This window comes from Heptranchias perlo, chromosome 3 (genome assembly GCF_035084215.1).
Source record: "Heptranchias perlo isolate sHepPer1 chromosome 3, sHepPer1.hap1, whole genome shotgun sequence".
NCBI lineage: Eukaryota > Metazoa > Chordata > Chondrichthyes > Hexanchiformes > Hexanchidae > Heptranchias > Heptranchias perlo.
In genome coordinates this window covers 5,097,282-5,113,383 of record NC_090327.1, presented here as the reverse complement: position 1 = coordinate 5,113,383, position 16,102 = coordinate 5,097,282, and the positions used below count along the sequence as shown (strand labels likewise).

General features: G+C 45.0%; 1 protein-coding gene across 3 annotated transcripts in view; it reads right to left on the bottom strand.

The window, feature by feature from the left end:
• The window catches only part of LOC137309826 (transcription initiation factor TFIID subunit 4-like), a 133,893-nt gene that overhangs the window by 68,259 nt on the left and 49,532 nt on the right, over positions 1 to 16,102 (bottom strand). For all 3 annotated transcript variants that reach the window (XM_067977858.1, XM_067977850.1, XM_067977853.1), the window contains exon 10: positions 11,508 to 11,677. In XM_067977858.1, the coding sequence (XP_067833959.1) occupies positions 11,508 to 11,677 (170 nt within the window). The remainder of the gene's footprint in view (positions 1 to 11,507; positions 11,678 to 16,102) is intronic.

Here is a 16,102-nt window from a genome sequence, read left to right as displayed (position 1 = left end):
GAGTCCAAATCAATGCTGCAGACTAAGAACCCTGCTATTAAAGATGTGTTGGACTTTAAAATGTATTCGACTTCAGTTATTACTGAACCAGACTGAGGGGAAAGAATCCGGATCTTCAGCTGCATCTGCACAAAGTGCAAAGGGCACAGGTAGTGGGGAGGGGGGAAAAAAAAAAGACACCAGCTGAGCTGGGGAAGGGGTGCAAGAAAGCAACCACATTGGAGTGAGGTGGGGCCCATGGCCAATGGCAGAGGCAGAACAGAGGACACTTGAAAATGTCTGAAGGAGGAAAATAAGGGCAGTGGAGCTCCAGAAAACATGAGGGCAAAACTTTTTTTTTTAAAAAAGGTACCATTTAGAAGATATTTAAAAGTGAAATTTAATTCTTACCTTCAGGAGTGGTTCCCTCCGATCTTATCCTACTTAGACCGGGCTGCCCATTGGCACGAGGCCCCAAAACCACCGCCCCATCCCTGAAATCTCTGCACCACTACTTTAGCTTTCCCTCAGAAATCCGCTCCACGCCAACGCATTCTGCATGGAAGGATTTCCTTGCAGTTGCGCACGCTCTGCTGCCTCGCCCTCGTCTACCACCGGACACACCTTGGTGGAGCATCCCGCCGAATAGCACGAGAAGGTCCCCAGATGGGAGCCTCGCATTTGGGGAAACTGCCCGGCCCCACCGGGGAATTAAGAGAGTGATTACATAGAATTTACAGCTAAGAAATAGGCCATCTGGCCCAACTGATCTATGCCAGTGTTTAGGCTCTACACGAGCCTCCTCCCACCCTACTTCATCTCACCCTAACATATCCTTCTATTCCTTTCTTCACTTGTTTATAAAGCTTCCCCTTAAATGCATCGGCTATTCACCTCAACCACTCCTTGTGGTAGCGAGTTCCACATTCTAACCACCCTCTGGGTAAAGAAGTTTCTCCTGAATTCCTTATTGATGGAGTCGTGGCATCAAATGTACATGAGCCACTTCTGGTGTCTTGGCTGCACGCCCATTTGTGGCCGAGACTAATCAATTTTTTCACACTTATGTAGAGTGCCAGAGGTCGCAGCCCCCCTTCCATTACCCAAAGGTGTGGCTCCTCAACGCCTGGCTGCATTTTTGTGCCTACCTTTTTTGTTTATTTTCTGGTCACCCAGTGTGCAAAGGAGTGATCAGAGGTCCTCTCGGGTGGGTCTGCTCATGGGGCCTGATGAAAACTATTTACTCACTACAAAACAACAGCTAGAGCGTCACGCAAGGCAGTGTGCATTATGCGACAGGCAGGCCAGTGACACGTCTAACACTGAAAACACCTATCAGGGAGGCGCCAATAGGTACTGCAGGTAAATTTGGACACTTCAGAGAATCTTACAACACAGAAGGGAGGCCTTGCGGCCAGTCGTGCCCGCTCTTTGAAGGAGCTGTCCAATTTAGTCGCACACCCTAGCATTTTCCCCATAACCCTGCAAATCAGTTCTCTTCAAATACATGTCCAATTGCCTTTTGAAAGTTCCTATAGAATCTGCTTCCAACACCCTTTCAGGTAGTGCGTTCCAGATCTTAAACCTCTGGGGAAAAAAAAAACCCATTTCCCCTCCAGTTCTTTTGCCTCTGGTTACCGACCCACTTGCCAGAAGAAACAGTTCCTCCCTACTTGCTCTATCAAAACCCCTCATTACTTTGAACAACTATTAAATCGCCCCTTAACCTTCTCCGCTCTAAGGATAACAATCCCAGCTTCTCCAATCTCTCCACATAACTGAAGTCCCTCATCCCTGGTATTATCCTGGTAAACCTCTTCTGCACCTTCTCCAAGGCCTTGACATCTTTCCTAAAGTGTGGTGCCCAGAACTGTACACAATACTCCAGCTGAGGCCTAACCAGTAATTTGTAAAAGTTTAGCATAACTTCCTTGTTTTTGTATTCAATGCCCCTATTTACAAGGCTAAGTATCCCATACGCTTTCTTAACCGTCGTATCAACCTGCCCTGCCACCTTCGAAGATTTGTGTATATGCACCCCAAGGTGTCATTTAGCTTATACTGCCTCTCCATGTTGTTCCTCCCAAAGTGCATCACTTCACACTTATCTGCATTAAACTGTATCTGCCATGTGTCTGCCCATTTCATTAGTCTGTATGCCCTCCTGAATTCTGCCACTATCCTCCTCACTATTTGCTATGTGGCCAAGTTTTGGATCATCCAGAAACTTCAATATTGTCCTCCCTATGCCCAGGCCATTTATATATAAGAAAAGCAATGGTCCCAATACCAATCCCTGGGAGACCCCACTGCATACTTCATTCCAGTCAGAAAAACATCTGTTCACCAATATATCTCGGCCTCCTATCCCTTAGACTTATGCACCCAAGTTACCAATGTCCCTTTAACCTTTCGAGTTGGAAATCCCAATGGTGCAGGCGGACATAGGAATTTTCAATGCAACGAATTTATACAGTATAAATGGACATGGCTGCAAATCTTGTCTTGGTCACTCAAATCAGAGGCCTGTGGTAATGTCACCCTATATCTGTAACCTCCTCCAGCCCTATAACCCTCCGAGATCTCTGCGGTCCTCCAATTCTGGCCTCTTGCAAATTTCTGATTTCCTTCGCTCCATCATTGGCAGCTGTGCCTTCAGCTGCCTAGGCCCCAAGCTCTGGAATTCCCTCCCTAAACCTCTCCGCCTCCTTTAAGATGCTTTTGGTCACCTGTCCTAATATCTCCCTATGTGGCTCAGTGTTAAATTTTGTTTAGTAACGCTCGTGAAATGCCTTGGGATATTTTACTATATTAAAAAGCGCTATATGAATGTAGAATAGTTGTGGTATATAGGCACCATTTTATAACAGTCTCACACCCCAGTTTACTGAACTGAACCAAAATGGTTCCTCTCTACGACATAATAGTTTAAATGTCATTTAATTTTTTTTCCTGTTTCATTATTCTCTAGCTACACATTTATAACATTCACAGGGCAAGTACAGAATTATCCCTATTATTTACATTATCTCTGTGATTCACCGAAACTGGAGCCAAAACAGCCAAGTAATTTGAAGGGGAAGTGTTTTGTGAAATTGTTTGGCAAGTGTTTTTGTTTGGAGGCAAAGGGGAGCACAGTATATATTTTTCTCACATTGGTGGCATGCGCTGAAATCACAGTGATGTGTTTTGGATGCAATTAATGTTGTGTGTTTCTTTCCAGATAAAACAAAACTTTCGCCAAACATTTTTCATGAAGGCAATTCTCTTCAATAATGAATCCCCGTTTGGGGAATTTTTGAAGATAGCATTCAATGATTTCTGGGAGGAGGGAGGGGTAGCTGGAGAGATGCACCCTTCACATTTGTAATAATTATTAAAATGAAACAATATATATATTTTTTAAATTACAACATATCATGCAGATGAAATGCACACTAAGGGATAGAATATATACCATGAGTAAGAAGGACTTTCCCGTGATGTGCCCCTAATTATTACATACTGCTAAACACTCCTACTCTTGCCTTGGGCAACGCTTTCACATGTGGACTCCCCATTGCGTTTAAAGCGGACAAGTAATCAGGTGTGGCACCATCACAGCCCAGTCATCTAAAGAGTTATACCTCCCATAAAGAAAATAAACTCACAAATCAACGCATCCTGGTTGTCCGGGATGCATTATAAAACTATTAAAATAAAATTGTTACAAGTGGGTGACCGGGATGCATTTTTTGTACCTTAGTAGAAAGGCTGTGATACTAACTTGGTTAGACCACACTTGGAGTACTGTGTACAGTTCTAGTCTCCATTACAAAAAGGATAAAGAAGAACTGGAGAAGGTGCAAAAAAGATTTACAAGGATGATACCAAAACTGAGAGGCTGTACTTATCAGGAAGGACTAAACAGGCTGGGGCTCTTTTCTCCAGAATAGGAAACGCTGAGGGGTGACCTAATAGAGGTAAAATTATGAAGGGGTTCGATAGGGGAGACGTAGAGAAAATGTTTTCACTTGTGGGAGCCACCAGAACTAGGGGTCATGGATATAAGATAGTCACCAATAAATCCAATAGGGAATTCAGGAGAAACATCTTCACCCAGAGAGTGGTGAGAATGTGGAACTCGCTACCACAAGGAGTAGTTGAGGCAAATAGCATAGATGCATTTAAGGGGAAGCTGGATAAACACATCAGGGAGAAAGGAATAGAAGGCTCTGCTGATTGGATTAGATTAAGATGGGTGGGAGGAGAATCGTGTGGAGAACAAATACCAGTATAGACCTGCTGGGCTGAATCGCCTGTTCTGTGCTGTAAAATTCTATGTAAAACACTTCGGTCACTGCGCACCCCTCAGTCCCATAATTACACCTCTATGATTAATCTGCTAAACGCATACAAGCAGACTCACTATCATAGAACTGTGAATTCAGATATACAGTCCAATTTGGCAAGCAAAAAGGAAAAATTTGACTAGCACAAGCAGAATGGGCCGAACGGCCTCCTTCTGTGCTGTATGATTCTGAGTACACAAAGGCCCATTCCTATCCATCAACTGAAGATGGCAATAACGTGTCATTTCTAAATGGCCAGTTTCAATGCATTTGCTCAAGCCTGAAAACCTAAAAGCACAACGCTGAACTGTTTGTTTCTTCTCATGGGATTGAAGGAAAAATGCCGTTCCTCTGGCAGTTTATTAACGTGCATGAATCTCACACACACACCCCCACCTCCAACGGGTACACACCTTTCAGTTAATAGAAGCAACATTCGGGAGTAAGTGCCTTTGGGGAGGTCCGCAAACTCTCCTGGGCCAAAATCACTTGTGCTGGAGGGGTAACGGAAACTGAAGGAAACACCATGCAAAGGAGGGCACGGAATGCAACTTACAACAAAAAAAAAGTGTTTGAAAGATGCTTCTCTTTCCACTGGAACGGTTACTCAAATAACCATTTCAATCAGGTTTCATGATATTCAGAAAACTGATGTCTACAGACAAAGATTCAATCAACTTAAAAGGGTTCACTTTTCTACCCCCACTTCCTTTCAGATTGCTATGATACAGTGACGCAGTTACATAAAAAGGAGTGTGGAAACGAGAAACAGTAGGCCTGACAGATCACCAACAGAATCGAAGGGGGGAGGAAAAAAAAAACTCATTAAACCAGCACCTTGGGCGTTTGCTGTTTTTTTTTTTGCAGGCTCCAGAAACTTGCTCAGGGGAAAAGTGAGATCAAGCTACAGTGAAGGAAGAAAGCCACAGAACGTACCAGAAGATATCAGACTTTCCCATTTGTTAAAGACAACTATAAAACTTTTAAAAAGAAACAGTTTGCACACAGTCTTAGTAACATTTAATATACTTCCAAGTCAACTTGTGCTTTTTTTAAAAAAAAAACTTGAAAGAAATGGAATCAAATTCAGTTTTTTTTTTCCTAGTTTTTGTTTAGGAAGTGAAATTGGCTTTTGATGATAAATGCCTTGTTTTTAAAAATGACCTTTGCTTTTGACGCAAGTCAAAAAGGTGAGACAGACCATCACAACTCATTTCTTACAAAAGAAAAGCTGTAACAGAATTAAATACATAGTCAAAACTATCTCAGATTTAAAAAAAAGGGCAGGATTTTATTAACAAATTACATGGGCAGAACGCAGTTGGAATTAAATTAACTCCAGTTACAGGGCACTTTCCACCTCTAACGCGGTATTCACTTGAGGCTTGAAAAAAAGGGCTGCAGAGAGATTCTGCAGTCACATCCATGAGTAGGGATGAAGCTGAAATAAATAGTGATAGGACATCCTATGTATTATCAGGGGCTAAAGGCCTCTCGAGCACTTTTAGCTGTATTAACTAGAGAATACCCAAAAACAATTCTATATTCAGCCTCCTTTTAATCACAACCTTTTGGAGAGAGATACATAAACAGTGCAAATATCACTTAAATCAGCCAAAGGTATTCAGGGCACACTTGGCTGAAAAGCCAGTCTTTTAATTAAGTATATTTATCTCCTTCCGTATCTACCAATAGCTAGTAAGTTGCACGTTAATTTTTGAACCAAACACAAAAAAATGCTGGAAATGTACAGAAGATCCATCAGCAACTGTAAAGCGAAAAAGCAGGTTAACGTGCAGAGTGCACACTTCCAGCATTTTCTGCTTTTACTCCTCTTATTTATGTTACATGTGCGGCTTTAATCCTTCGGAGGTACAATTACATTTTGCGGAGCACTGTGCATACGTACAGGAAGCTGAACAGCCACCACCAGCTGTTTCTGGGCAAGAGTTTATCGTGAGGACCACCGCCCCCCGCCCCACCGATGCTCGTTAACCTATGCTGGCTCCTGGTCCGCCAACGCCTCCATTTTATAAATCGCATCCCCGTTTTCAAATCCCTTCATGGCCTCACCCCTTCCTATCTCTGTAACCTCTTCCAGACCTACAACCCTCCGAGATCTCTGCCCTCCTCCAATTCTGGCCTCTTGTGCATCTGATTTCCTTCACTCCACCATTTTCAGCCTAAACCCCAGAAATCCCTCCTTAAACATCTCCGCCGCTCCCCTTAAAACCTACCTTTCTCACCAAGCTTTTGGTCACCTGTCCTTACTATCTCATGTGGCTCGGTGTCAAATTAGGTTTGATAATCGCTCCAGGCGCAACATAAATGCAAGATGCTGTTCGCGTTATGGACAGATGAACAGAACACATTTAAATTTTTAAGCAGGCTATTGGTCTAACAACAGATAACATTTAATTCCAATTACCAGTCTACTGGCTAATGAACACTGAAATGTCTTACACAATGCATTTTATGCAATCTAAAACTGAAAATATCTTCAACATCAATCAGCATTCCAGTGGGCTGAGAGGGAGAAAGGGTAATTACTGGTTATGTGAGCACCGTTATTTCAGTGATCCTGCTACACGGCATATAGTCAATTCCAGTGGCTAGTAGTGATGATTGGTGATGGGAGCACTACAGCGCAATGCAAGAAGGAGCAAGGAGACTCTTGCAGGCTATGTAAAAGCTGGCCTCTGGAGAAAGGACCATAATCTCTTACCTCTGCGTGTTTAGATCAAGATTATATTATATGACTTCTTCATTCCTAGAATGAAACGCATCCTCCATGTGCCACTTGGATAAATTCAGATCATCAACAGAAAAATCAGAAGTACCATCCCTTTAACATATGTTGACATCCCAATTAACATATGTTGACCAACATAATCAGTGCACTTATCTTTCGCACCCCTCCCCGCCACCAAAACCATCGCCAACTTTGCCAACAGGTACTTCACACCCACTTCCGCACGCGCTGTGCAAAGGGAGGAAGTCAAAGAAGGGAACATAAGTAGAAAGGAAAACAAACTAACTTGCATTTATAAAGCACCTTTCACGACCTCAGGACGTCCCAAAGTGCTTTACAGCCAATGAAGTACTTTCTGAAGTGTAGTCATTTTTATAATATAGGAAACACGGCAGCCAATCTGCATGCAGCAAGGTGCCACAAACGGCACTGTTTTTTTAGTGATATTGGTTGAGGGATAAATATTGGCCAAAACACCCGGGGGGGGGGGGGGGGGGGGGGGGGGAGTTCCCCTGCTATAGCAACCCATTTAACGGTCTAGATGGAAAACAATCAGCTTAGCACTTGCAGTTAAGAACATTATTTTACTTAGATAATTAGGTCACATGATTACAGGTACCTTGGGACACTATCCTATTGTGAAGTAGGTGAATGGTATTTTTAAGTCACACCTGTAAACCTAGTAACCATCTCCAAATACACTGAAAAGCATGCCCCTTGGAAAAAAACATGTATTTATTACTGAATATGATGGTTGTACTTTGAGCGAGAGCGTTGTACGTAGTTATATAGGATGCAAATGTCAGTATCTAATGTCTTCTCTCCCTCCTAAAATGAGGGTGAATTGTTGCACTTTCCTGTACCAGTTATCCCTATAGGCTCTGATTTGAACAGAATTTAATGCCAAATTAAAGAGAGAGCCTTGTTTTAGACTGGTATCCACAAAGACAACATGTATTTACATAGCACCTTTAAAAAATAGTAAAAATATCCCAAAGCGCTTGGCAGGAGCACTCAGAAATTTACATAGAATTACATGGAATGTACAGCACAGAAACTGCCATTTGGCTCAACAGATCCACGCTGGTGTTCCACACGAGCCTCCTCCCTCCTTCACCTCACCCTATCAGCACATCCTTCTATTCCTTTCTCCCTCATGTGTTCATCTAGCTTCCCCTTAAATGCATCTACGCTATTCGCCTCAACTACTCCTTGTGGTAGCGAGTTCACATTCTCACCACTCTGGGTAAAAAAAATTCTCCTGAATTCCCTATTGGATTTAATAGTAACTCTTTTTTTGGCCCCCCGCAAGTGGAAACATCTCTGCTGCAGCATTGGAGGCTGAGCCTTCTGCGCAATGAAAATTGGGGATGTGCAAGAGGCCAGAATTGGAGGAGGGCAGAGATCTCGGAGGTTAGAGAGATAGGGAGGGGCGAGGCCATAGAGGGATTTGGAAACAAGAATGACCTGGTTATTCTGCAAAAATCATCTAAAGTAGTGAGTGCAGAGTCCTGTAAAAGAAAATTATTGAAATTTACAATCCTTGTCTTTATCATTCACATTGGCATGATGCCAGTCCAGTATACCATTTGTTCCAAAATTACTTCAGTCCAATAAGAGGAATTTTCTTTCTGCCAATTCCTGCACCAATTGCAGGTGTGATAGAGACCCCAGACAACTGCCAATGCCACTCCATAACTGTCCCAGCAGGGAGTGCAGAAGTGTCACCCAATACAACTCTGCTTCCATATAGGGTGGCTTACCTTCATGACCAAGATTAGGAGCTTGCATCATCCTGTCCAGACAGGGCTCCAACAAGCTGCACCAAAAAAGTTGCTCCGGCAAGTAGCTTTTTAATGCTCCTCTCCAAAGGGGCTGCAGCTCACGCTGTGCTACAGTTCCACAGTTGGCCCCACACTTTAGTACCTCACTGAGCTGTCAAAACTGCATACTCAAGCCTGGATAGTGAATTATTAAGCTATTCGACAGCATGAACCATCAAATCTCACCTAATGCCCACACACATCAGTGTCAAGTGTGACTGGATGACAATCAGGAGCAGAATGTGCACAAATCATTGAAAGTGGCAGGACTGGTGGAGAAAGCGGTTTAAAAAAAAGCATACGGAGTCCTGGGCTCTATAAATAGAGGCAGAGTACAAAAACAAGGAAGTTATGTTGAACCTTTTATAAAACACTGGTTTGGCCACAACTGGAGTATTGTGCCCAATTCTGGGCACCACACTTCAGGAAGGAAGTGAAGGCCTTAGAGGGTACAGAAAAGGTTTACTAGAATGGTACCAAGGATGAGTGACTTCAGTTACGTGGATAGACTGGAGAAGCTGGGGTTGTTCCCCCTCGAACATAGAAGGTTGAGAAGAGATTTGGTAGAAGTGCACAAAATCATGAAGGGTTTAGGTAAAGTAAATAAAGAGAAACTGTTCCCATTGGCGGAAGGGTAGAGAACCAGAGGACACAGATTTAAGGTGATTTAAAGAACCAAAGGCGACATGAGGAAAAATTTTACGCAGCAACTAGTTATGATCTGGAATGCGCTGCCTGAAAGGGTGGAGGCGGCCGATTCAATCGCGGCTTTCAAAAAGGAACTGGATAAATACTTGAAGGGGAAAAATTTGCAGGGCTGCGGGGAAGGAGCGGGGGAGTGGAACCAACTGGATTGCTCTTAAAGCCGGCACGGGCACGATGGGCCAAATGGCCGCCTCCTGTGCTGCGACCATTCTATGATTCTAGGAACACTGGCTAATTTTCACACCCAAAGCCTGCAGTGCGCTGGAGCTTTATGAGAAAACACTACTTCTAGGAGAGGTCCTGTATGGCTCATATACATGATTGAGGGCGGGGGCCCTCAAGGCACCACATCTGAAGTACAGTGCCAGCTCCAACAAAATGCCTAGTAATCGACTCGGCATTTGTTTGCAGGCAAATACAGTTCCCAACATGTTCTCAGCAGACGACGATTAACCAGTCTGATGAGACAAAGCCACACAAATTCACCAGAACCCTGATAAAGCGTTAAATTATTGAGATGACAATTCAAAGTTTATGGATTAAACAGATAGAAATCATGCACTATTTCTAGTGACTATTTTTTAAAAAAAAACCTTCCGATCTAGCCACAGCACGCAGCCCAATAACCAAACTGTGTCTGTTAAGCAGAATAGAATTAAAAAGAAACCAAAGTTGCGATGAGAAATAGATATTTCTAAAAGCGCGCTGAAAATCAGAACATTTCCACATTACCTGGGAGACAAATTAAGTGTTCAAACATCAACATTCATCTTTCCCTCATTTCAAACAAAACAAAGGCATCAGGCCATTTTATATGGAACGTTCAGGGGTAAAATTCAACATCGGCAGGGGCGCAAAAGCACGCGTTTCCGGATCGGCCGCCCGTTACACACCCAGCAACTTGCATTTATATAGCACCTTTAATGTGGTAAAAACATCCCAAGGCGCTTCACAGGAGCAATCGACAAAAATTTGACACTGAACCATATAAGGAAATATTAGGACAGGTGACAAAAATCTTGATCAAAGAGGTAGGTTTTAAAGGAGTGACTTAAGAAGAGAGAAAGATAAAGATAGAGAGGTTTTGGGGACGGGAAATGCAGAGCTTTGGGCCGAGGCAGCTGAAGGCACTGCCGCCAATGGTGGAGCATAGGAAACCGGGGATGCGCAAGAGGCCAGAATTGGAGGAGTGCAGAGATTGCGGAGGGTTGTAGAGCTGGAGGTGGTTACAGGGGAGGGGCGAGGCCATGGAGGGAAATGAAAACAAGGATGAGAATTTTAAAATTGAGGTATTGCTGCACCAGGAGCCAACGTAGGTCAGTGAGCACAGGGGTGACGGGTGAATAGGACTTGGTGCGAGTTAAGATACGGGCAGCAGAGTTTTGGTTGAGGTCAAGTTTACAGAGGGTACAAGGTGGGAGGCCGGCCAGGGGAGCATTGGAATAGTTGAGCCTGGAGCTAACAAAGGCATGGATGAGGGTTTCAGCTGCAAATGAGCTGAGGCAGGGGCGGAGATGGGCGATGTTATGGAGGTGGAAGTAGGTGGTCTTGGTGATGGAGAGGATATGGGGTCGGAAGCTCAGTGTCAAATAGGACGGCAGGGTTGGAAACGGTCTGGTTCGGACTCTGTGGCCAGGGAAAGGGATGGAGTCAGTGGCTAGGGAACGCAGTTTGTAGCAGGGACTGAAGATAATGGCTTCAGTCTTCCCAATATTTAATTGGAGGAGGTTGCTCATGCGGTGTGACAAATCAGACAGTGGAGGGGTCGAGAGGCATGGTGGTGAGGTAGAGCTGGGTGTCGTCAGACAGCGCACGATGGGCGGCTGATCTGATACTGCCTGTTTTGCATCTCTCCTGAAATTGCATTTTACCCCTTATATCTTTAAAACTTGGGAGCTGTTGTGCTGGGACACCTACCTATTTCTAAAGTTTTTTTTTGCAGCGATACAGAGGAGAGGAATGCTTCGTCTTTACAGGACCGGATTACTGCACCCACCAACTCGGAGTTTGTTGCAAGGATTCGTGCATTCTCTTCACTGATGTTGACCCCGGCCATAGAAGCCACATCATTGATGTCATCCTCATCCCTAGAAAATTAAAGAAGCCATTTAGTAGCGCATGGAGAAGGTTATCATTATTTACCAGGCACATAAAAGTGAAGATTTCAACTCAACGGTTGGTCCCATTTGTGAAGAAAACAATACACAGAAGGTTTATGTTGCAATTTTTTCTACCTACAAATTAGACCTAAAATGTAGGGATATGATAAACAGCCAAGTATTTCAAAGAATCTAATACGACCACTGCTCCTGAAATTCAATGTAAACAACTTGCATTTATAATAGCACCTTTAATGCAGTAAAACATCCCAAGGCGCTTCACAGGAGTGTTAACAGACAAAATTTGACAACCACATAAGGAGGCATTAGGACAGGTGACCAAAAGCTTGGTCAAAGAAGTAGGTTTTAAGGAGCACCTTAAAAAGGAGGGGAGAGGGGTAGAGAGGGAATTCCAGAACTTAGGACCTAGGCAGCTGAAGGCACGGCTGCCAATAGCGAACCGACGAAAATCGGGGATGCGCAAGAGGCCAGAATTGGAGGAGCGCAGCGATCTCGGCGGGTTGTAGGCCTGGAGGAGGTTAGAGAGATAGGGAGGGGCGAGGCCATGGAGGGATTTGAACACAAGGATGAGAATTGTAAAAATCGAGGCGTTGCCGGACTGGGAGCCAATGTAGGTCAGCGAGCACAGAGGTGATGGGTGAACGGGACTTGGTGCGAGTTAGGAAACAGGCGGCAGAGTTTTGGATGAGCTCAAGTTTACAGAGGGTGGGAGTGGGAGGCCGGCCAGGAGAGCACTGGAATAGAACATTGGCAAAGAACTTGCTGTCACCTGTTAACATTTTGGATACACTAAAAACACCACTGCTGTAGACAGACAATTCACAGGCTTTCTCCAAAAAGTGAGCTACTAATCTTTCCTCGATAATCAAAAGCAACAGGTGGAGGCACAGTCCATAGCTTCCAAGAGAGGGGTAAATCTACAGGGACTCACTGTAGCATCTCCTATTATTGCCCACAGAAGCCTATTGGCAGAGGTTCCTAGTATCATAGTAAGTACAGCACAGGAGGAGGCCATTCAGCCCATTGTGCCAGTGCTGGCTCTTTGAAAGAGCTATCCAATTAGTCCCACTCCCCTGCTCTTTCCCCATAATCCTGTAAGTATTTATCCAGCTCCCTTTTGAAAGTTACCAATGAATCTGCTTCCACCGTCCTCTCAGGCGGTGCATTCCTGATCATAACTCGCTGCATAAAAAAAGTTTCCTCATGTCACCCGGCTCTTTTGCCAATTACCTAACTCTGCGTCTTTTGGTTACCAACCCTTCTGCCACTGGAAACAGTTTCTCCTTATTTACTCTGTCAAAACCATTCATTATTTTGAATGCCTCGATCACATCTCCCCTTAACCTTCTCTGTTCTAGGATGAAGTCTTGTATCTTTTAATGCCCCCACTAATTGTTTTTTAAACTTGAAGGCTTCAGCTGGTCTCAGAAGCCTGAACTCAGACTAATTTTTTTTTTAAAAATCCATAAACACCCACAATAGTTGAGAGCTTTTAAACACAACTGTGCATTATGAGCATGTGAATTTTTCCAGCACACAATCTGTGCATCAACATGAGTTGAAGAGTAGAACTCCGAGTCCCTTCCCAAAAGTTGCAAGACCCAGGGAAAACCATCTCCGAATTCAGCCACCCCCTTCCACCCCATTCAATGTACTTCCACATCCTAGGACCATCCCTAACGCTGAGGGCTCATTGGCTCTGGTAACACCCCCAACAACCACTCACCTTCCCATGTGAGCATGGGCGATGCAACGCCTGCCCTTTCACCTCCTCCCTTCCCACCATCCAGGGCCACAAACACTCCTTTCCAGGTGAAACAGTGATTTACTTGTACTTATTCCAACTTAGCTTACTGTATTCGCTGCTCACAATGCTGTCTCCTCTACATTGGGGAGACCAAATGCCGACTGGGAGATCGCTTTGCTGAACACCTCCGCTCAGTCCACAAGCGTGACTGAGCTTCTGGTTACTTGCCATTTTAATTCTCTGTCCCACTCTGATCTGAGCTTGGCCTCTACGCCGTTCCAATGAAGCTCAATGCAAGCTCAAGGAGCAGCAGCTCATCTTTCGATTAGGCACTTTACACCTTCCAGCCTCAAAATTGAGTTGTACAACTTCAGAGGTCGCGTCTACTGCCACCACTACGGAGACGGTAACACATTCTGCTATTGCCACCGACAGGATGTGGGAGCCAATACTCACCCAACTCTTTGTCTGCAATGTGTAATTTGATCAAGTCATTGTCAGGTAGGCTACAGAGTTTGGAGGACGCACGGCGCTGGCACTACGGAGTTCGGACAGGAAGGTGCGCGGCCACGGAGAGATTTCAGCATAAGGATGAGAATTTTAAAATCAAGGTGTTGGTGGACCGTGAGCCAATGTAGGTCAGCGAGCACAGGGGTGACAGGTGAGTTAGGATACGGGCAGCAGAGTTTTGGATGAGCTTAAGTATATTGAGGATGGAAGATGGGAGGCCAGTCAGGAGAGCATTGGAATAGCTAAGTCTAGAGGGAACAAAGGCATGGATGAGGGGCTCAGCAGCAGATTAGCTGAGGCAGGGGTGGAGACAGGCAAAGTTACGGAGATGGAAGTCGGCAGTCTTGGTGATGGAACGGATATGTGGTTGGAAGCTCATCTCAGGGTCAAATAGGATGCCATGGTTGCGAACGTTCTGGTTCAGCCTCAGACAGTGGGGGAGGGATGGAGTCAGTGGCTAGGGAACGGAGTTTGTGGTGGGGATCCAAGAGAATGGCTTGACGACAGGAGGAGAGGGGAACATTGGAAGGATAAAGAGAAAAAGAAGAAACAGAAGTTATGGGCTCAGGTTCGGAGCAGCAGCCAAAAAATACACATGAATGGACACAGGGAAACTCAAGTTATATAGGCGTGTTTACATTGCAAGATTAGGATAGATATGTCCTGGTAATAAACAGGGAATAGCGAGGAGATAATAGAAGGAAGTCCAAAGTTAAAGTCAGAGGTCCCGTGGTGAGATAAGGTTCACATGGATAGGGTGGGGTCAGCTTGGAGCATTGACAAATGGATGTCTAGGTTTGGAGGCAGCCATGGAGGGTAAGCCAATAGGTTGCCTCCAATTCCACATGCTCTCATTTTTGTAAACAGTCTCTTGTGACACGGCGTTCCGAGAAATGAACTCACTGCCGTTCATGCTCAAAAGCGTGACCAGGATCTAATGGGGAGAGGAGGAGAACATGATACAGGTCCGGGGGGGGGGGGGGGGGGGGGGGGGGAAAGAGAGAGAAGAGGTGAGCGTGGTCCATCTCCCCATCTGGACCACAATCTCCCTCACTTACCCCCTCCCTTAGACCTGGATCATATTTTCTCCCCACCAACCCCCCAATCCCTCTGGGCTCCCCCCTTCCGCTTTCCCCCACTGCTTCTCCCCCCTACTTCTGTCCTCCTGCTTCTCCCCCACTTCTTCCCTTCCTCCAGGCTCTGCTGTCATCCCCCCACCTTATGATTACCTGCATCGGCTGCATTTTTGGTGCTCTGCCTCTGGTCCACACTTTTAGTGAATGGCAGCGAGGGCAATTGGTGGCCTACAACGCGTATGCGGGGCCCAACGCGCTCCGGGCCTGAGCGCGCATGCACTAGTCCCTGCAGAGGTCACAGCGAACTGTAGGGTATAACCACCATTTTCACCTCCTCTGGACTCATCTTTTGTTTCTTTACTTGTCCCATTACCACCCTCCCTGCCTTGTACCATCATCCCTTTTGTCATTTAATCACTCCTGCCCTCCATCCTATCACAGTCCTTCCCCTTTGTTCCCTTCCTCCCCACTCCACCCACCCTTTTCCCACCCCCCCCCCCCCCCCCCCCAGGCTCTGTAACCCTTTATAAATTATTAAATCTCTAACTTCTTCCAGTTCTGATGAACAGTCAGTCATCGACCTGAAACATTAACACACTCCCTCTCCAGCCCTGCAAATTTTTCCTTTAAGTATTTATTCAATTCCCTTTTGAAAGTTACTATTGAATCCACTTCCATCACCCTTTCAGGCAGCGCATTCCAGATCATAACTCAGCTTCCCTCTGGCTTTCCAAACAGACCGTTAAAATCGTTTCTTGGAAAAAAAATGCTGAAGTGGCCCCCTACTGTTCCGCTGATGCAATGTTGTAGAAAAAGGAAACTCAAGATTACATTTTACCATCACTGCATACTGTGGCACCCCTTGGTGGTTCATTGCAGTAAAGCATTACTTTTCAGCAGGAGATGTAGCTGCACATTCCCTTTATTCTGCTTTACAAAACACTTATAACTGTGTTCGCAGAGGAGGTGGTGAGGGGGAGTGGGGCAAAGAAAATTTTCCAGTTAACTCTATAGCCCAAAACAAGTAATGGTCTCCAATGATGCAGAAATGGTGGCTGG